Source organism: Muscardinus avellanarius (assembly GCF_963383645.1).
Source record: "Muscardinus avellanarius genome assembly, chromosome: 15".
Lineage (NCBI taxonomy): Eukaryota > Metazoa > Chordata > Mammalia > Rodentia > Gliridae > Muscardinus > Muscardinus avellanarius.
The window spans coordinates 86163350-86185111 of NC_137801.1; the positions used below are offsets into that span (position 1 = coordinate 86163350).

A 21762-nucleotide genomic window follows, 5' to 3' on the forward strand; every position below is an offset into this window, starting at 1 on the left:
ATTACAAACATGCACCACCACTCCCAGCATTTTTTTTTTTTTTTTTTTTTTTTTTTTTTTTTTTTTTTTTTTTGTGGTACTGGGGATGGAACCCAGGGGCATTCTATCTCCGAGTGACACTCCTAGCCCTATTTTTTTTTATTCTTTATTTTGGAAACAGGGTCTCACTGAGTTGCAAAGGACCTCACTGAGTAGCTGGGGCTGGCTGCAAACCCGCATCCTCCTGTCTCAGCCTCCCAAAAGCTGGGATTCCAAGCGTGTGCACCACGCCCGGTTCTCTGTTTCATTTTTTAATCTTGAAGCAGGGTCTCACTGAGTTGTGGAGGTCCTCGCCGAGTTGCTGAGGCTGGCCCCCAGCCTGCGATCTTCCTGTCTCAGGCTCCCAAGTACTGGGATGACAGGCACACACCACCATGCCTAGATGCCCTGTTGCTATTATTTAAAAACCAAAAATAGAAACAAAACCAAAAGCCCCTTCCTTTTATAGCTCTGTTGTTTATTTGCTTATGCAACCAGTGTCCTGATGAGTAAGTCCCAGGGAAACCCCAGCGCACCACACTGAGGGAGTTTGTTTCCTGAGTGGTCCCTGACGGCTGCTCCGCCCCGAGGTGGCGGCCTGCGCCTGAGTCCTCCCCCTGCCCCCCCGGGGCCGAAGCCGCCACCTCGCTGACCCATGAGCCAGCTGGGGGCTGGCCGTGGGCCGTCGCTCTCGTGGGTTTTTCTCGTGACATTTCTTGGATGAGCAGTCCTTGACACAGTGGTTGGCTCGTGACCTGTTTCCATTTTTAGCTCGGGACCAGTTTCACCCATGGAATTCGTAGTCCTGCCTTAGAGGGGCGGCCCGGGGTTCCCTGTGAGCTCTGACCACTTCAGCCACTGGGAGGGCGCACTGGCCGCGGACATTTCTGTTCACACGTCGGGAGCCTTGGGTGGGGAGGAAGAGTGGTCAAGAGCTCCGCCTCTGTGGCACAGACATCTCCTGAAGTGCCGTGAGTTGCTTAGTGTGTGCACGCAGCGACGCTCACGGACAGGTGCGGATGCTCCTGGGATTGCGAGAGTGGGTGCATCCACTCTGGGTCGGCCGTGGTTAGAAACTACCCTGCAGAAGCCGGGCGTGGTGACGCATGCATGTAATCCCAGCATTCGGGAGGCTGAGACAGGAGGATTGCGCAGGTTCAAAGCCAGCCTCAGCTACTTAGTGAGGTCCTTTGCAACTCGGTGAGACCCTGTTTCAAAATAAAGAATAAAAAGCAGGGCAGGGGGTGTCGCTCAGAAGTAGAATGCCCCTGGGTTTCATCCCCAGTACCACAAAAAAAGAAAAAAGAAAAAATACCCTGCAGAGCTGGCAGCACTATGAGGCAGGTGTCCATGTCAGCTGCGCCTGAGGAGTCTCTGCTGAGGGCTGGTGAGGTGGGAAAGGAGTGTGGGCAGGCCTCTGGGGCCTTGTTCAGTCATTGCGTGTGGGCAGGTTTAGTGGCCTCTCAGCCAGCACTCCACACATCCCAGGAGGGAGGCCAGCTTCGCCTCCGCAGGAGACGTCAGAGAGGGGCTGGTGCGTCGGCTTCTGCCGGGAGGGCAGTGGCGAGTCCTGAGGCGCGAGGGGCCGCGCACGGCTTGTTGGTGGGTCTCACAGCAGCAGACCGTTGGGCTCTGGCTTTGGTGCCAGGGATGGAACCCAGGGGGTTCTGCCTGAGCTACACCCCCAGCCCTGTTTTGTTTTTATTTTGAAACAGTCTTGCTAAGTTGAGGTTGTGTACCACCATGCCCGGCTTACTCTTAGTCTTTTGAGAATATTTTCCCCCTTGTCCTTGGATATTATAAGGGCTTTTTCACATAAGCATAATTCTTTAATACTTTCCAGAAATTGTTTTCTGTTCCCGTAAAGGTAGGTTCCAGGTGACCCAGCTTCTTCTCATTCCTCGGGGGAAACTGTCTTGTGCAGTTGCTGCTGTGAAGCATGGGTGGGATTCTAGTCCAGAGCCGTGGGGGAGAGCGTGTCTGCTTTAGCCCGGTCTCGGCTCTCTCCGGGTTTTGGACATCTGTTTGCCTCAGCTGAAGAGGAAGCCGCTTCCCCTGGGCATGCCGAGACATGGCGCATCCTCTGTGTCCGCGAGGAAGCCTCTGTCGGCTGTTAAGTCCTCCGCCCGCCTGAAGCTGGGAAATGTGTGCACACTGGGAGCGTTTAATGTGCGGAGGCTGGCGCACGGCATCGGGTGAACAGCAGGGTCGAGGCCTTCATGGCCCACGGCTTGTGGGAGCCGCAGGAAGGTGACCTGAGGTGGGTCGGCAGGCGTGCTGGAGGCCGGCCGCTCTCCGTGAGGATGGGACGGCCAGTGAAGCCGCCTCTGTCCTGAGTGGCTTGCTGTGGCTTGCTGAGTGGCTGGCAGGACTCGTTGCTGTTTCCGAGAGTCCTGCTAAGCGGTTGAGGTTAGCCTCAAACTGGCATTCCAGGTGTGCGCCACCGCAGTACTTGGGAGGCTGAGACAGGAGGATTGCAAGGGCCGTCTCAGCAAGCAGAGATGCTCTGTCAGTGAAAACGTGTTTCAAATTAAAAACACAAAAATAGGACTGGGAGTGTAACTCAGAAGTAGAAAATGCTCCTGGGTTCAATCCCCAGTAAAACACACACACACACACACACACACACACACCACACACACCACACACACACACACACACACACACACACCACACACACACACACACACCACACACACACACCACACACACCACACACACACACACACCACACACACACACCACACACACACACACACCACACACCACACACACACACACCACACACCACACACACACACACCACACACACACACACACACACCACACACACCACACACACACACACACCACACACACACACACACCACACACACACACACACACCACACACACACACACACACCACACACACACACACACCACACACACACACACACCACACACACACACCACACACACACCACACACACACACCACACACACCACACACACACCACACACACCACACACACCCACACACACACACACACACCACACACACACACCACACACACCACACACACCCACACACACACACCACACACACACACACACACCACACACACACACACCACACACACCACACACACACACACACACACACCACACACACACACACACACCACACACACACACACACACCACACACACACACACACACCACACACACACACACACCACACACACACACCACACACACACACACACCACACACACACACACCACACACACACACCACACACACCACACACACACACACCACACACACACACACCACACACACACACACACCACACACACACCACACACACACACACACCACACACACACACCACACACACACACACCACACACACACCACACACACACACACCACACACACACACACACACCACACACACACACACACACCACACACACACCCCCCCCACACACACACACCACACACACACACCACACACACACACACCACACACCACACACACCCACACACACACCACACACACACACCACACACACACACACACCACACACACACACACACCACACACACACACACACACACACACACACACACACACACACACCCTACGAACTGTCAGTGTGGACTTGACAGCGTGAACCTACCTATCTCTGAACTCTGACAACCGGAGGAGAGTGTGGTACCACACAGAGGAGAGTGAGGACTGGCTCACGCCGTGCCGCCGACACTAAAGACGCGTCTCCTTGGTGCTGACGGTGCGGTTTGGCTGAGTTTGTTTCGCGGTCCGTAGTTTGAGGAGCGCTGCGCTCCGGTCCGCGTCTGCTGCGGGTTACTGTGCCGTGGCGCCCTGGCCAGCTGTGCTGACGCGTCCTCGCGCATCCTCGAGGCTGAGCGTCCTGTCAGCTTTGCCCTTTGCCTGGCTCCCTCTCGTGCGTGTCCTGCTCCTGTGTCGCTTCTCCCCATTCGCTTGTCCTCCTCACTGATGGGAGGCTTCTGTTTGTTTTCAGACTCTTCAAGCACTCATCTTTTGTGGGTTGTGTGTGAAGTGGCTCTCTTCTCCCAAGTTGAGGTCGTCTTATCCGTTTAAGTCTCCTCTTAACCTGGCCATACTTACAATCCCAGTGCTTGGGAGGCTCATGGGAGGATCGCAGGGTTTAGGTTAGCCTCAGCAACTTAGCAAGACTCAGCCAGTTAATGAGACCCTGTTTCAAAATAAAAAATATGAAGTCGAGTGCCCCCCGGGTTCAGTCCCCAGTGCACCTTCCACAAAGAAGGCTCCTTCACGTCTGTCGTTGTTAAACCTGACTGACTAGATGCCGAAGGAAGACTAGTTCCTGGTAGAAACGACAATAGCGCACTGTTAGGTTCACACGCCAGTTTTTCTTTATAAAGTAGATGAGGAAGTTTGAGAAAAATATATGAATACTATTAGAGTTGGAGCTTAGAAATGAAAAGAAATACTGAATTTTACATATTGCCACTGGCTGGTTAATAATTATATATTTTTTGGAAGACTGAGAAAGGAGGATCGCAAGTTCGCAGACAGCCTCAGCTACTCAGTGAGGCCCTCCTCAACTTGGTGAGCTCCTGTTTCAAAATAAAGAATAAAATATAGGGCTAGGGGTGTAGCTCAGAGGTAAAATGTCCCGGATTCAATTGCCAGTACCACAAAAATAAAATTAAAAATTAAACTGCCAGATTTTTTTTTTTGCTTTAAAAACACAAAAGAAAAAAGTATATTAAAGCAGAAAGTGCTAATAATAGACAGGTACTTGGTTGGTGGTGCTGATTTCCTAGGCAGCCATGCAAATGAGCCTGGTTACCTAGCAACAGAAGCGGGAACTGATGCTGGCTCCTAAGCAACAGTGAGTGAGACCTGCTGCTGTAACAAAGGGCGTTGGGCGCTGCATCACCGCCTTCCAACCCCTTTTTGTAATCCTAGCTTTAAGTTTTACTACATGCAACCAGAACATACGCTATGAAAGGAGTTTTCGTATCGACTTGTGGTTTTCACTGGAAAATCAGAGTGATAGAGAGGGGAAAAAAGCCGGGTGTGGTGGTTCATGGCTGCAGTTCCAGTACTTGGGAGGCTGAGACAGGAGGATCACAAGTTGAGAGCAGCTCAGTGAGACTCCTGTCACCTTAGGCCCTGTTTAATAATGATGATGATGATAAGGCTGGGGTGTCACTCAGAGATAGAATGCCCCTGGAGTTCAGTCCCCAGTCCCCCCACACAGATGCTTTGTTTGTTCACACTGGGCTGGCAAATAATTACAGAGCGTGGGTGTAGCTAGAGATGTCCTGTGTAAGGGGGAAAATCTTCCATTTTTGCATCTACATAGTAGTGACCATTGTAAACTTAAGGATCAAAGTCTACAAAGGGCGTCCTTGTGAAACTTTGTAACAGACCCAAAGGATACTGTTTAAATATTGCACACGCGTGCCTGCGTGTGTGTGTGTGTGTGTGTGTGTGTGTGTGTGTGTGTGTGTGTGTGTTTTACTGGGGCATTCTACCTCCAAGCTGCAACCCCAACTCTGTTTTTTATTCTTTATTTTGAAACAGGGCCGCACTAAGTAGCTGAGGCTAGCCGCGATCCTGCAATCCGTTCTCAGCCTCCCACCTATTTTATTTTTAATTTGGAGCAGGGGGTCTCACTAAATTGCTGAGGGACCTGGTTAAGTTGCCGGGGCCGCTCGTTCTTTGTTAGGTGGGTGAAAAGCTCTATTTGTGATTCTGTGTTCTTCTTTTTCCTCTGCAGAACTTTGACTCGGACATCAGCAGTGTGGGGATCGATGGCTGCTGGCAGGCGGACAGCCAGCGGCTCCTCAACGAGGTGATGGTGGAGCACTTCTTCCGGCAGGGGATGCTGGACGTGGCCGAGGAGCTCTGCCAGGTGACGCTGTGGCTGTGTGGGGCCGGCTGGGCTGTATGTAGGGCTCGCAGCAGCCTTCTCCTTCGCCTGTGCTAAGGCTGCGGTGTTCTGATTGTCAGGGGGACTCCTTTTACTAGGAGGTCTTCTTTTTTTTTTTTTTTGGTGGCACTGGGGATGGAACCCAGGGGCATTCTACCTCCGAGCTACACCCCCAGCCCAACTTTTTATTCTTTATTTTGAAACAGATCTCGCTGAATTGCAAAGGGCCTCACCAAGTAGTAGCTGAGGCTGTCTGCGAACCACAATTCTCCTGTCTCAGCCTCCCGAATGTTGGGATTACAAGCGGGCGTGGTGGCACACGCTTGTAATCCCCGCGCTTAGGAGGCTGAGACAGGAGGATCGCGCAGGTTCGAAGCCAGCCTCAGTTACTTAGTGAGGCTCTCAGCAACTTAGTGAGACCCTGTTTCCAAATAAAATACAAAATAGGTCTGGGAGTATAGCCCGGAGATAGAAAGCCTCTGGGTTCCTCCCCCAAAAAAATAAATAAACTACCACCAAAAAAAATAAATAAAAATAAATAATAAAAAAAAAAACAGGGTCTCACTAAGTTGCAGGGGGCCTCACTAAGTAGCTGAGGCTGGCCGTGAACCTGTGATCCTCCTGTTTTAGCCTCCCAAGTACTGGGATTAGGAGCGTGCGCCACCATGCCCACTCCCTGCTGTCTTTTATGACTATTAGACAGGACTCTGCGGACCTCAGAACCACTTACTGTTACCATGTGGTCATAAGGGCAGCGGCTGCTGTGGCTGAGCGCGTGTGGCCCTGGGGATGGAGTTCAGGGCATCCTTTGTCCAAGCCACACTTCCGCCTCCAGCCCTGATTTTTTTGTTTTGAAATGGATCCTCACTAAGTCGCTGGAGCTGGCCATGAACCTGCGACCCTCCTGCTTCAAACCCCACGTACTGGGGTTACAGACGTGTGCCACCGTGCCCAGCTCTAGAATATGCTTTGATCACTGTGCCCTTTTTTCTGATTACTGCTAACAAAAGTGTTTTATTTATTTTTTTTTAATTTTTTTGCAGGAATCTGGTCTTTCTGTAGACCCAAGTCAGAAAGAACCATTTGTGGAGTTAAACCGAATATTAGAAGCATTAAAAGTCCGAGTTCTGAGACCTGCTCTGGAGTGAGTTTCTGAGTTTGCTTTTTTTTGGGATACTTTAGGAGAACTCTGTGAAACAATTTTAATTAGAAGACACACTCGGCCGGGCATGGTGGTGCACGCTTGTAATCCCCGCGCTCGGGAGGCGGAGACAGGAGGATCGCGCTGGCTTAAGAGACCCTGTTTCCACATAAAGTTAAAAAATAGGTCTGGGAGTGTAGCCCGTGGGAGTGTAGCCCGAAGGTAGAAGGGCTTCCAGGAACCCCAGTACCACCAAAAAAAAAAAAAAGACACACTCGACATTCTTAGATATATTTACCGTACCTGGTTTAGACTCAGAGAAGTCAAAGGAGAATTGCTTTATTTCTTTTAGCCAGTTGAAATCTGGGGCGTGAGTTGAGAAGGTGGTGGGAGCCTGTCTGGCTGTCAGTGGTCTGAGTCCCCAGAGGGCACAGGCCTCCTGTGTCCACTCCCAGCACGGGCTGGGCAGCGCTGCGATCGCAGCGGTCAGGGCTGGGCAGCGCTGCGATCGCAGCGGTCAGGGCTGGGCAGTGCTGTGATCGCAGCGGTCAGGCCTGGGCAGCACTGCGATCCAGCAGTGGTCAGGGCTGGGCAGCGCTGCGATCGCAGTGGTCAGGCCGTCTGCGGCCGACGGTTGAGCGTCTGTAGTGTGCTGCGCTGCGCTGACATCCCACGAGGCGATGACTCCATTGGCCTTGGACTCTGGCATGCGAAGGCGGCCACATTCTGTGTAAAGGAGTCTATTCTTTCTTGGGGGGTGCTTGGGACGAAACCTGGTGGGGGTGTTTTACCTCTGAGCTGTTCCCCAGCCCTGTTTTATCATTAATTTGAAACAAGGTTTTGTGCCAGATGTGGTGGCAAGCACTTGGAGGCTGGGATAGGAGAATCGCAGGTTCAAAGCCAGCCTTGGCAACTTAGCGAGGCTCTCAGTGACCTACTAAGACCCTGTTTCCAAATAAAAAATAGGTATGGGGGTGTAGCCTGGAGGTAGGAAGCTCCTGGGTTCAATCCCCTGTACCAAAAGAAAACTAAGAAAGAAAGAAAGAAGAAGGAAGTGTTGCTGTGGCTGTGAGGACCTTGCTCAGTTCCGGGTCTGGCCTCCATGAGCCCGCGATCCTCCAGTCTCAGCCTCCCAAGCATTGGGATTTTAGGTGTGCCCCACTGTGCCCGGCAGAGCTTTTGCTGATCATCATGAGCTTTATGATAGGAATTATCTGAAATGACTGAGTCAGTTCTAATCATCCAGGGCCAGGTTGGCAGTTTTTCTTACAGGGCCATATAAAAAATATTTTAGGCTTTTACAGGTGTCGTCAGGTCTCTGTCACATATTCTTCCTCATGTTATAGCCCTTTAAGAGTATCAAAAAGTCATTCTTGCCAGGCATGTGGTGCACGCTTGTAATCCCAGGTCCCTGGGTTCCACACCAGTATCACCAAAAAAATTTTTTTTAAATTTTATTTACTTATTTTTATTTTGGTGGTACTGGGGGAGGAACCCAGGGGCCTTCCTACCTCCGGGCTATACTCCCAGACCTATTTTATACTTTATTTGGAAACAGGGTCTCACTAAGTTGCTGAGAGCCTCACTCAGTAGCTGAGGCTGGCTCTGAACCTGCGCCATCCTCCTGTCTCAGCCTCCCAAGTGCGGGGATTCCAAGCGTGCGCCACCACGTCCGGCCTTGTTTAAGCCCTTTTAACTTTTGATTTTGCCTGGGTCTCCCTGGGCCCCCAGGCTGGCCTCAGGAAGTGGTCCTCTGGCCTCCCTCCTCGGCACCCTGCACTGCGCACCCGGCAGTCCCTGCGCTTACAGACGCACCTCGCTTGAGCTGCGCGGCTTTGTAAGGTGCCTCTTACCTTTGTACAGGGCGCGTGTGGTTTTTTGGGTTTTGTTTTGTTGGTTTTTAACAGATTTTAGATTGGGACACACTTTGGAGATAAAGTAACCAAGCACTGTAGCACCTTTAAAACTCGCATCCAGCAGGGGGAGGGAGTCTAAGCGTAAAGTGGTTGCGTTTCCGGTTTTCTGGCGATGTGGAGAGATGAGGCCGTTGGCGGGAGGCTCTCCATCTGTCTCCATCCGCAGTGTCCCTCCACCCGCGCCGCTCCGCCGTGTCTCTTGGCATCCTCCTTTCAGAGATACGCTGAGCATTCACGGCACACCCTTCTCCGTCCGCACTCTCCCCTCTCCACCTGGCTCTCCGTCCTGTCGGCCTTGTGCCCGGCCCGGCGCCCACTGTGGAAGGAAGCTGCTGACGGCTGCAAGGGGAGCCGGTCCTTCAGCTGTGCCAGGCTTCCATGACTACCAGCCTCTGTTTGAAAAACTTTACATTACAGCAGGGCGTGGTGGGCTACACTTTAATCCCAGTTCTTGGGAGGCTAAGACAGGAGGATTTCGGTCCGAGGACAGCCTCATTTAGTGTGACTCTCAGCAAGCTAGTGAGACTGCTTCAAAATTAAAGTGTAAATAGGGCTAGGGTGTAGCTCAGAGGTAGAATGTCCCCAATATGACAAAAGTAAAAAAAGTTTACGTCATAACTTAGTATAAACTGGGTGTGGTGGCACACGTCTATAATTCCAGTATTTGGGAGGCTGAGATAGGATAGTCTCAGGTTTGAAGATAGCCTTAGCAGTGTAGTGGGACTTTCAGCAACTTAGACGGTTTCAAAACCAAAAATAGCCGGGCGTGGTGGGCACGCTTGTCATCCCCGCGCTCGGGAGGCGGAGACAAGAGGATCGCGCAGGTTCGAAGCCAGCCGCGCGCGCTGGCTTAGGAGACCCTGTTTCCAAATAAAAATGTAAAAATAGGTCTGGGAGTGCAGCCCGGAGGTAGAAGGGCTTCCAGGAACCCCAGTACCACCAAAAAAAAAAAAAAAACAACAACAAAAAATCAACGAAACTGTACTTCTTTGTAAGATGCGTCCTTTGTGTGTTGTATGTGTGGTTTGGGTTTTGTTTTGTTGTGTTTTTACATCATTTTAGATTGTGGCACACTCAGAGATAAGTTTAACCAAGTGCCTGTCACACGGTTTAAACTTAAGCAGTGAGGGAGTAAGTGTATGTGTTACTGTGTCAATATGGCTTTTATGTACAAATGGTGGAACATTGTACACCTACTGTACATATCTTGCTTTTTTTTGCATCTTGCTTTTTTTACTTGAAACTTTACGAACTACTTAGATATATCGAGACACACAGAAGTGTCCACTTTTTGTAACGACTGCCTAGGTTTCTGGGGTTTGTACCCTGATTTTATTTAACCAGTCCCTATTGATGCAGAGTTTTTATTTTCTAGTCTTTTTCTTTATAAGCAAAGTAGCAGTAAAAGCCCATTGCACATCCTTTTGCGTGCGCCCACCTCGGCCTTCAGGGCACGTTCCTGGTTGTTGGGTAGAGTGAACTTTAATGTGAGTTGAGGCAGACGTGGCGGCACCGTCAGGTGATCCCAGGACTTGAGAGGCCGAGAGAGGAGGATTGCAGGTTGGAGGCTGACCTCAGAAACTCAGCAAGATCGCATTTCAAAATAAAAAATAGGGCTGGATAGTGTGCCCCAGAGGTAGAGTGGCTCTTGTGTTTGGCCCTTGTACAAACGAACCCAAAACAAAACTTAGGGTTAATGTCTCATTTTTCTCTATAAAGGTTGCCCCAAAATATTGTCCTACCACAAGTAGCAAGGGTTTCGTTTCTTTCTTTCTTTCTTTCTTTCTTTCTTTCTTTCTTTCTTTCTTTCTCTCTCTCTCTCTCTCTCTCTCTCTCTCTTTCTTTCTTTCTTTCTTTCTTTCTTTCTTTCTTTCGTGGTACTGGAGATGGAAACCCAGGGGTTTTCTTCCTTAGGCTACACTCCCAGACCTAGTTTTTATATATTTTTTTGGAAACAGGTCCCACTAAGTTGCTGAGAGCCTCACTAAGTAGCTGAGGCTGGCTTCGATCCTACGCCGTCCTCCTTTCTCAGCCTCCCAAGTGCGGGGATGACAAGGGTGCGCCGCCGCGCCCGGCTAGAAAGGGTTCTGGACAATCTTGTCAGCACGGTTGATCCCGTCTCCTTTTTTCTTCGAAATCTTCGCATATCTGACAGGCGTGTGGAGTCTCTACTTTTCGGTTTGCGTTGGCTCACAAGTGGGGCTGAGCCCCCAGCATGCTCGCGCCTTCATCCAGCAGAGGCCCTGGCCTCGTCTGCACCAAAATTCATTTCATCTGGGGCCTTCTCAGGCGGGGCCCAGGGACCACTGTCCAGGGGCACGATCACCTTACACCACCGAGTTATCCCCAGGGCCCGTGAGCAGCCCGCCCGCGCCGCCAGAGGTCTTGAAGCACCTTTTTTGTTGTTGTTTTGCGGTACTGGGGATGGAACCCAGGGCCGTTCTACCTCTAGGCGACACCCCTGCCCGCTGTGGTTCTTCGGTGGAGCTCAGGATCCGTGGTTCTGACACAGAAAATGTTTGCCCAAGCCGGGCGTGGTGGCGCACGCTTGTAATCCCCGCGCTTGGGAGGCTGAGACAGGAGGATCAAAGCCAGCCTCAACTACTTAGTGAGGCTCTCAGCAACGTATTGAGACCCTGTTTCCAAATAAAATATAAAATAGGTCTGGGAGTAGAGCCCGTAGGTAGAAAGCCTCTGGGTTTCACCCCCAGTACCACCAAAAAAAAAAAAAAGGAAATGTTTGCCCGGCCTGAGAGAACTCGTAAGTGTAGCTGCACAAGGCCTCGCGTTTCTGGAGGGGATAGCTGACACCTGTCGTATTCCTGTCGTATTCCCGATGGTGGGCGCTATAAAACCAGAGCTGTTCTGCGTATCACTTGCGAGTACCCGAGCATCTTTGTCTTTTCATTATCATTTTCTTACTGAAAATGTGTCTGTTCATCATTCATTGAGTAGCTGACAACTAAATGGCGCTTTGCAGCCAGGCGTGGTGCGCACACCTAATCCCAGTACTTGGGATCCTGAGACAGGAGGTTTGCAGGTTCGAGGCCAGCCTCAGCAACTTGGTGAAGACCTCAACAGCCTTGCAAGACCGTTTAAAAATAAAAAGGGCTGCGGGTGTAATTTGGAGGTAGGTTGCTCCTGGGTTCAATTCCTAGTACCAAAAAATAAAAATAAAACAAAAGTCTGTCTGAGCCAGTCTGCACAACTTTAGAGTCAAGTGGCCCTGCACAGCGCCGCGTGCAGAGCAGCGTTGAGCACACTGGCTCTTCTGGCCTCTGCTCATTTTCTCTTTTTTTCTTTTTTTGGGCTGGGAATTGAACCCAGGGAGGTGCAGTTGCCAGGAAAGCACTTTGCCACTGAGCCACCTCCCATCCATGTGATTTTTTTTTTTTTTTTTTTTTTTTTTTTTTTGCGGTACTGGGGATGGAATCCAGGGGCTTCTACCCCGAGCTACACCCCCAGCCCTATTTTTTATTCTTTATTTTGAATCAGGGTCTCACTGAGTTGCAGCTGAGGCTGGCTGCAGACCACATTCCTCCTGTCTCAGCCTCCTGAATGCTGGGATGACAAGTGCGCGCCACCACGCCCGGCTATGTTTACTGTTTCTAATCTCAAAGTTACTAGCACAAACCTTTTCATCAAATGAAGGTTTAAAAATAAGTGATCCCCACCTAGTTGCAGTGTGCATGCCTATAATCCCAGTATTTGGGAGGCTGAGATAGGATCGAGGCCAGCTTCAGCAACTGAGCCAACCCTGTTTCAGAATTTCAAAATAGGGCTGGAGGAGAACAGCCCTGGGTTCGATATCAGTACAAAACAAAACGAGTCCCTTTGACTTATAAACAGACCAGTTTAATAGGAAAAGAGCAAAGATATAGGCACTCTAGAACCATTCTAGATCAAGCTGTATCTAGAACCCCATGGCTGATACCTGCGTTAGAGTGCCACGCTGTCCAAACCCGTGTCATGGGGTGCACCAGAGACGTTCTTGTCTTAATGTAAAGTTTTGTTAAGTATATAATTGTCACCTAACTTAATAGTCACTACTTGGTATTTAAGGGGCTAAAGGGCTCTTGAATTCTGTGGCGGTACCTCTGAACTGATGTTCCACAGTCTTCCACAAGGTGGCAGGCCAGACCCCCTTTTCTCCTTACTGGGTTTTTGTTTTGGTAATTGGGATGGAACCCAGGGGCATTCTACCACCAAGCTACACCCCCAGCCCTATTTTTTATTCTTTATTTTGATACAGGGTCCCACTGAGTTGCAAAGGGCCTCACTGACTAGCTGAGGCTGGCTGCAAACCGCCATCCTCCGGTCTCAGCCTCCTGAATGCTGGGATGACAAGCGTGCACCGCCACGCCCGGCTGGGTCTCCGAGTGTTTAAGCCACCTTGCTTGAGCTTGCTTGCGCTCCTGGTGAGTATTAAAGATCCTGTGCTTTGCCTTCAGGTGGGCGGTGTCAAACCGAGAGGTGCTCATAGCCCAGAACAGCTCCTTGGAGTTCAAGCTGCACCGGCTCTACTTCATCAGCTTGTTGATGGGCGGGACCACCAATCAGCGGGAAGCTCTGCAGTACGCCAAGAACTTTCAGCCTTTCGCCCTCAATCACCAGAAAGGTGAGTCTGGAGCCGGCGGCCTTTCTCTGGCGTGTAGAGCAAGCCTGTAGCCTCCCCATACAATGTTTGATTTCAACAATAAAGAAGACAGTTATGGCTGAGACCCACTCCTAGGCTCTGACCGGCCTAGAGCAACAGCGGAGGCTGCCCCTCTGATAAGTTAGGGAGCGTGCTGCGGGCCGGGGCCTGTCGGCAGGCGTGCGGCTGCGCCGGGGCGGCGGACGGGACTAGCCAGCTGCTCCGCACCAGAGGCGGGTGTGTGAGCGCCCCTTTGCCGAGCGCAGCACGACGGTGACGAGCACGGCCGCCTTGCACAGGAGCAGGCAAGCAGGAGCTCGGTGTCCGGTGTTCTCTGTGCTTTGCTTTGCTCCTTCCTCCATGCTGTGTCCAGGATTTGAGGGCGGGACCTTCCGCCAAGCCCCCTCAGGCCCTGCTGCGCTCCGCGCCCTCCCCAGCCCCTTGCAGATGTGACCGTCCACGCCTCAGGTGCCGGTGCTCTTCTCTGCAGACATCCAGGTGTTGATGGGGAGCCTCGTGTACCTGAGACAAGGGATCGAGAACTCGCCCTACGTGCACCTGCTCGACACCAGCCAGTGGGCCGACATCTGCGACATCTTCACGCGGGACGCCTGCGCGCTGCTGGGGCTGTCGGTGGAGTCCCCCCTCAGCGTCAGGTACGGACATGGGCCTGCCTACTGCCCGGGTGTGGACTGCATTGGGCAGTTCTGGGGTGGACCCAGGGCGTTCTGCCAGATTACACCCAGCTGATTTTATTTATTTTTTGGAAACAGGGTCTCACTAAATTGGCAAGGCAGGCTTCGAACCTGCAATCCTCCTGTCTCAGCCTGCCAAGTTCTAGGATTACAAGTGGGTCCCCCACCCATTGGGGCAGCTCCTCTTAGCTGGTCTTGGTGGTGAGAGCCCAGAGGCAGTTGGCCTCTCTGGAAGCAGAAGGTGCCCCCACTGCCCACGTCTGCACCGGTGGAGCGCGCAGAAGCGGCTTACGCGCTGGGCCTTGGCAGGAGTCATTGCCCGACTCCTTCCTGTCACCGCTACGTGCATCTTGGGAATGCCGGTGGACGTGGCAAGGCCGTGTCTCCAAATAAGGAAGAAAATCGGGCTGGGAGTATGGCTTAGAGGTAGAATGCCCTGGCTCAGCCCCCAGCACCACACACACACAAGAAGCTGGTGTGGTGGTACATGCTTGTGATCAGTACTCTGTAGGCTGAGACAGGAGGATCGAAGGTTCCAGGCCAGCCTGGGCAGTGTAGTGAGGTCCTCTGCAAGTGAGGGAGACCCTGTTTCAAAGAAGTAAATCGGTTGGGAGTGTAACTTGGAAGTAGAATGCCTCTAGGTTTTATCCCCAGTACCAAAAAAACCCCAACTTTCTTTGGACACGGATGCCATCGAGCTCCGTAAAAAGCTGCTCGGTGTTCCCTACTTGTTTGGTTTGGTTTGTACCAGCACCGGTCTACAGGCCATTCTCAGCTTTTGCCTCGGAGCACATTTTGTAAGGAAAATAAACTTAAGTAAGTGGGTGTGTGATCTGTGAAGGAAGAGGTTGGGAAAGGTTAGGGGCCAGGCGTGCTGGTGCGCCCGCGGTCTCAGGACTTGGAGGCGGAGACAGGAGAGTGCAGCTTAAGGCCCGTCTCGGCAACTGAGCGAGGCCCTCAACCGCTCAGTGAGACTCAGTTTCAGAATAACAAATAAAATGGGCTGGGCATGATAAGCTCAGCGTGCCTGTTCTTGGGTTCAGTTCCCAGCACAAAGCAAAGCTTGTGCCGTCCTTTGGGTTGTGGGTGACGGCTCCGCGCGCAGGCCTGACTCTCCGTCTCCCCACCCCAGTCTCTCCGCGGGCTGTGTGGCGCTGCCGGCGCTCATCAACATCAGGGCGGTGATTGAGCAGAGGCAGTGCGCAGGAGTGTGGAGCCAGAAGGACGAGCTGCCCGTGAGTCCTCCCCATCTACCTCCCCTTCCTTCCCCGAGGGACATGGCGCTGCGCCGTTTAAGGGTGTGAAATGCCCGTTGCCTTCTAACCCGGAAACGCTGCTGTGGTCAGGTGGCAAGGGTTTTTATGTATATGTAGACATGACTTAAAAATAGGGCTGAGCTGGGCATGGTAGCGCACGCTTGTAATCCCAGCATTTGGGAGGCTGAAACAGGAGGATCCAGGTTCGCCGATAGCCTCAGCTACTTAGTGAGGCCCTTTTCAACTCAGTGAGACCCTGTTTCAAAATAAAGAATAAAAAATAGGGCTGGGGTGTAGCTCGGAGGTAGAATGCCCCTGAGTTCCATCACCAGCACTGAAAAAAAAAAAAAAAAAAAACCAGAATAGGGCTGAGGCGAGCATGGTGGTGCACCGCTGTAATCCCAGTACTTGGGAGGCCGAGACAGGAGGATGGCAGGTTTGAAGTCAGCTTCAGCAACACAGGTTCTCAACAACTTAGAGCCAGTTTCCAAATAAAAAACAAAAATGAGGTTGGGGTGTACCCAGGGTAGAAGTGCTCTGGGCTCCCATCACTAGTACCACATACACAAAAAAGGGCTGGAGCCAGACACAGTGGTGCAGGCCTGTAAGCTCAGTACTTGAGAGGCTGAGACAGAACGGTTGCAGGTTCAAGGCCAGTGTACGTAATCTAGTGAGACTCTGGAAAAAATTTTTTTAAAGGGCTGGGGATGTGGCTCAGAAGTGGACTTCCCTGGGTTCAGTCCCTAGTGTGCGCACGCGCGCACACACACACACACACACACACGGAGAGAGAGAACCGGGGTGGGGGTATGTCTCGGTGATAAGAGTGCTGCCTCAGATGCACTAAACCCGAGGTTCAATTCCCCAGTATCGCACAAAATAAAGGTAAAAACGAGGCTCCTGTAAGTTTTAGAGGCGCTAGAGGAATCTGACCACGTGGGAGCAGGAGTGAGGAGGGCGTCCGCCGTGCATGACATCGGGTGGCCCTCTGCGGGCTGCGCTGCGTGACGTGGGCACTCTGCAGGCACCCGCGGCGCAGCTCAGTGTGCGCGCTCCCCGACAGCAGGCCTGACCCAGCCGGGGCCGCGGTTCTCGCTGCGGTGTCTCCCCAAGGGCTTCCTCACCACGAGTTTGGCCTCTTGCTTTTCCGCCACACCTGTGCACAGGTTAGCCCGCAGTTGCCTGGTTCTTCCAGCTGGTGACTGTCGCCCCAGCCTCTCCTGGAAGGTCTTATTGTGATGGAAGGCGCAGGTGTGTGCACCGCCTCCGAGCCCAGCACTCGTGCCAAGCCCGGCAGGTGCCCAGCTCCCCGTGGGCGTCTCCGACGCCGGAACAGACTCGCAGGCAGAGCCGGCTGCCCCTTCAGCTTCCCTGAGCGCCCGCCTCGGTGGGGCTCGCATCCGGTAGCTGTTGTAGAGTCAGAGGGAGAGAAAACTGCTTATGTTCCTGGACATTCGATCGAGCTCCAGCTGCTCTGTTCAAGGATTTTGTTACTTTTCCTTTTCTCTGTTTTGCAGTGCTGGGGGTTGAACCAGGAGTGCTGCACCACTGAGATACTGAGATACCATATCTCCTGCCCTTTTAATTTTTGTTTTAAATATTAGTTGTTTATTAATTCCTGCATTTTTTTTTCTTTCGAAAGTGGGGATGGAACCCAGGGGCATTCTACCTCCAAGCTACACCCCCAGCCCTATTTTTAATTTTGAAACAGGGTCTCACTAAGTTGCTGAGAGCCTTACTAAGTAGCTGAAGCTGGGTTTGAACCTGCGATCCTCCCGTCTCAGCCTCCCAAGTGCTGGGATTACAGGCATGCACCACCACGCCCGGCTCCTTTGAATTTTTTATTTTGAGATAGAGTCTCACTAAGTTGCCCAGACTGGCCTCAAACTTGGGATCCTCCTGCCTCAGCCTCTTGAATCACTTGAGAATAATCTTGCTCCCTCACGCCCAGTCTGATTTCATAGCTTATTTGTGGCAGAGAAACGAGTTATATAAATGCTATGGGCTTTGATATATAGATTGGGAAGTATAAAGTTGGCTGGTTTCTCTGAATCATTACACACAAAACACAGGAAACCCAGATCTGAAGCGCATGCAGGAGGAAGCCTTGCGTAGACTACTGGAGTCCTAGCCTTGAAACTCATCACCAGCTGAGTGTCATAGGGTCACGGGTGGTATCTACTTGCCTGATGCCTTCTCAGGATTGTGTAAGCCGGCGTGGTGGTGCACACTTGTAATCCTGGTACTTGGGAGGCAGAGACAGGAGGACGCAGGTTCACAACCAGCCCCAGAAACTTAGCCAGGCCTTCTGCAACTTTGTGAGACCCTGTTTCCAAATAAATAAAATTGGACTGGGGGTACGGCACAGAGGTAAAATGCCACTGAGTTCAATCCCCAGTGCCACACACACACACAAAAAGGTGTTTAGCCAGGCGTGGTGGTTTACAGTTATAATCCCAGTACTTGGGAGGCTGAGACCAGAGGATCACGCAAGTTCGAAACCAGCCTCAGCTACTTAATGAGGCGCTCAGCAACTTAGTGAGACCCTGTTTCCAAATAAAATATTAAAAAATAGGTTGGGAGTGTAGCCCGGAGGTGGTAGGCCCCTGGGTTCCATCCCCAGGACCCCCACCACACACACACAGTGCTTAGCATGGGGGCATGGCTTGAGGTACCGCTGGCCTAGCAGCACCAGGCCCTTCCTTTGATTCCTTACCAACACGCACGCACGCACACGGCTTCTAGAGCATCGCCTTGCCTTTGACTCCTAACTCTCAGATACCAGAATTTGGTTTGAAAAGTATTATAGCGTCAAAGGCAAGTCTGACCAAACTGAATCCTGAGATCCCTGTGATTCAGCGCAGTGCCAGAGAGTTTCGTTTAGACCAGTGACGGCGGGGACAGTTCTGCCCACAGCATGTTAGCCTGGACCTGGTTTTCTGAAATGTAATTAACTCTTTTCTTTTGTGAGCAGATTGAAGTGGACCTTGGTAAAAAGTGCTGGTATCACTCGATATTTGCCTGTCCCATCCTTCGTCAGCAGACAACAGATAACAATCCGCCCATGAAACTGGTCTGCGGTCATATTATATCAAGAGATGCCCTGAATAAAATGTTTAATGGTAGCAAGTAAGTGTCTCACTCTTTAGAAGTTAGTGAATAGGAGCCGGGCGTGGTGGGCACGCTTGTCATCCCAGCATTTGGGAGGCCGAGACTTGGAGGATTGCGGTTCGTGGACAGCCTCAGCTACTACTTAGTGAGGCCCTCTGCAGCTCAGTGAGACCCTGTTTCAAAATAAAGAATACAAAATAGGGCAGGGGGTGTAGCTCGGAGGTAGAATGTCCCTGGGTTCCATCCCCAGACCCGCAAAAACAAAACAGAACAAAAAACCTGAGCACTCCGCGCTGGTGCTGTGCCTTGACCGAGTCTTTTCTGTCTTGTCTTTAGATTAAAATGTCCATATTGTCCGATGGAGCAAAGCCCAGGAGATGCCAAACAGATATTTTTCTGAAGAGGTGAATTTAGTTTAAAGTTTATAAGTGAAGCTGAATTGAGGGTGCGTTTCAGAAGAGAAGGTTCCATTGAGCGCGGCCAACTGAGGACTCGCGTTGCAGAGCACGTCTCCGGGGCCGGCGACGGGCCGTGCGCGGGGAGCGCCGCCAGCCTCCCGCAGGGCCTCGCTCCCCTCGGTCTCCATTGCTGATCAAGTAAACACACCAGCAGCTGCCATTCAGTGCAGGTTTTTGTACTTAATTATACGGTGATTTTTTTACTTGTGACGACCCCACCACGTGTGTAAGCCCCCTGCTTTACTCTGTCGCCTCGGTAACGCGAAGCCTGTTGTATGCACACTTACTGGAAGTTCTTCAGAGGAAGTTGGGCGCACTGAATTGTGGCTACAAACTGAATTTGCATTTACAGATTATTACTGTTATTATTTTGCTTAAGTGGGAGAGCGCCGTGATAGGTGGCAGACCTGCCTCTTGGTGTTTCCGCCCCGGCTCTCAGGAGGAGTCCGCACGGCCGCCGGCTCTGCGTCGTCCTTTGTGGGCAGGCTGCGTGACAAGTCTCCGCTAGAGTGGAGTGAGGGAGTGTTATTTTAATTTTAAATTTTTTTTTTTTACTTTTATTGCCAAGAGGTGCTTGTTTTAAAAGTGTGTTCAATAAAATGAAATTCCGAAGTTAGAAGTGTTCTTAAATCGCTGTATGCTCTCGGTCTTGGTAGCCCTCTGATCCTGTGACACCTGCTTCAGGGCTGCCGCGCTTTAGTATAGCGCTTCAGACACAGTGTTGTGCGTGTGTGTGCAGGCGTGTGCCCGGCCTCCAACATCGCGGTCCGGTCCCCGCAGCCACCCGGCCCTTGCTTTAGGTCCTCAGGTTAGACGCTGGCAGCTCTTCTGCAGCGTGGGGAGGTTCGTTGCTGCCTGTTTATCTTGATTAGTGTGCTCTTGATGCCTCTTCTGCAGAGCGTATCATCTCACTGACTGCGAAGCTGTATACTCTCCAACTGGGTACAGATCATGCTCTTTTCTCCCCTGAGGTATCTTCATTTAACGCACTGTCCAGGAAGAACCACGTGAAGAAGACTTCTGTGGACACGACTCTGACTTAAACCCATGGAGTTACCTCATCACAGGAACGTTACGGGAAATCACCAAATGTTTTTCAACTTTATTTCATCTGACTTGGAGCTGAACATCAATATCTATAGGAATGCTTCCATGAGAAAATGAAAGGACGACGGCACGGGAGCTCGGGTCTCACGCCTTCCGCTCCAGGTGAACTTGGTTTGAGGCGGCCGCTATCGAATGCCAGGTTATTTAGAAACTGCAGCGTTCAAAGCGGCGCACCAGCTGGGCGAGCTGACTTGTCAGTGAGGGGAGAGGGCGCTGCAGAGCTCGGTCAGGCCCACGTGGACGGCCCCGCGTGCCCGGCAGCGCCGGTCACTGTTGGTCACTGTTGCGCTGCGGGGCTCTGGAAAGCCCCCACTAGCAGGAAGGCAGGCGCCCCGCCAGCTCCCGGCGGCAGGGTCGGTGCCAGCCAGTGCTCGGCCCTGGCATGCTCTCTCTTTGCAGAAGCCCCCTTAAATGCTAGGATGTGGTAAAAAAAAAAAAAAAGTTTTTTTCTCCCCAGATCAAATTTAGCTTCGTTTGCATCTGATTCACCTCTCCACCTCGCCTCTCCTCACTCCTCTCCACCTCGCCTCCCCTCGCTCCTCTCCACCTCGCCTCCCCTCGCTCCTCTCCACCTCGCCTCCCCTCGCTCCTCTCCACCTCGCCTCCCCTCGCTCCTCTCCACCTCGCCTCTCCTCACTCCTTGGCTTCCTGCGGAGTTTTAAGTAAAGACCTAGATGCCCTAGCTGCTGGTGGCAAGTACTTTTGGCAGCAAGGCCGTTCCTGAAGTCGCCCGTGCCACTTCCCAGGACAGAGGCAGAGCCCGGCCTTGCCCTCCCAGTGTGTCCCGCGGCGCTTTCCTGCGCAGCCCATGACACTCTCTAAGAAGAGTGCTTTAAGCCGGGCGTGGTGGCGCACGCTTGTAATCCCAGTACTTGGGAGGCTGCAATCGCAGTTCAAAGCCAGCCTCGGCAACCTAGTAAGACCCTGTTTCCAAATAAGAAAATCGGACTGGGACAATAACTTGGAGGTCGAGTGCCTCTGGGTTCAATCCTCAGTACCAGAAGATATATATATATATATGTATAAATAGAGTGTGCTTTAACAAGCATCCGACTTACAGCTTCTCATGCAAGGGCCTTGGAGTCCACTAGGCTGGGCAGAAAGGGGCCAAAAGCGGGAGATTCTCTTGATCTGACCATTTCCTAGGAAAATTAGGTCTTATGACCTTGTTTAAGAGCATGGACTGAAAACTCACCGATGAAGTGTACAGGAGACGTGGCTGTAGGCCAGACCTTAACCAAAGATGCTGGGGGCAGCGTTGGGTCGGCAGCGGGGGGCCTCTGTCTCCTGCCTCCACCTGCAGGGTAAGCAGGGGACGGGCTTTGTGTCCTCCACACGCTGGTAGTGCACATCACAGCAGATCTCGGCGAGCCAAGCCCTGGGGAGCCCGTTTCCACTTAGCCCGCTTGGCGGTGGTCAGCGAAGGCCCAGCCCGCTGAGCTCCGCGGCCCCGTGAGCGGTCCTGCCTGGCCGGCCAGACCAGCCGC

General features: G+C 52.1%; 1 protein-coding gene across 1 annotated transcript in view; it reads left to right on the forward strand.

The window, feature by feature from the left end:
* RMND5A (required for meiotic nuclear division 5 homolog A) overlaps window positions 1–19110 on the forward strand; it is a gene marked incomplete at both ends in the record, with an annotated part of 35090 nt that extends 15980 nt beyond the window's left edge. The window contains 7 exons of the mRNA XM_080711091.1: window positions 5803–5937; window positions 6999–7099; window positions 13464–13630; window positions 14139–14304; window positions 15476–15578; window positions 18574–18728; window positions 19047–19110. Coding sequence (XP_080567217.1) covers window positions 5803–5937; window positions 6999–7099; window positions 13464–13630; window positions 14139–14304; window positions 15476–15578; window positions 18574–18728; window positions 19047–19110 — 891 coding nt within the window. The remainder of the gene's footprint in view (window positions 1–5802; window positions 5938–6998; window positions 7100–13463; window positions 13631–14138; window positions 14305–15475; window positions 15579–18573; window positions 18729–19046) is intronic.
* Window positions 19111–21762: the final 2652 nt, after the last annotated feature.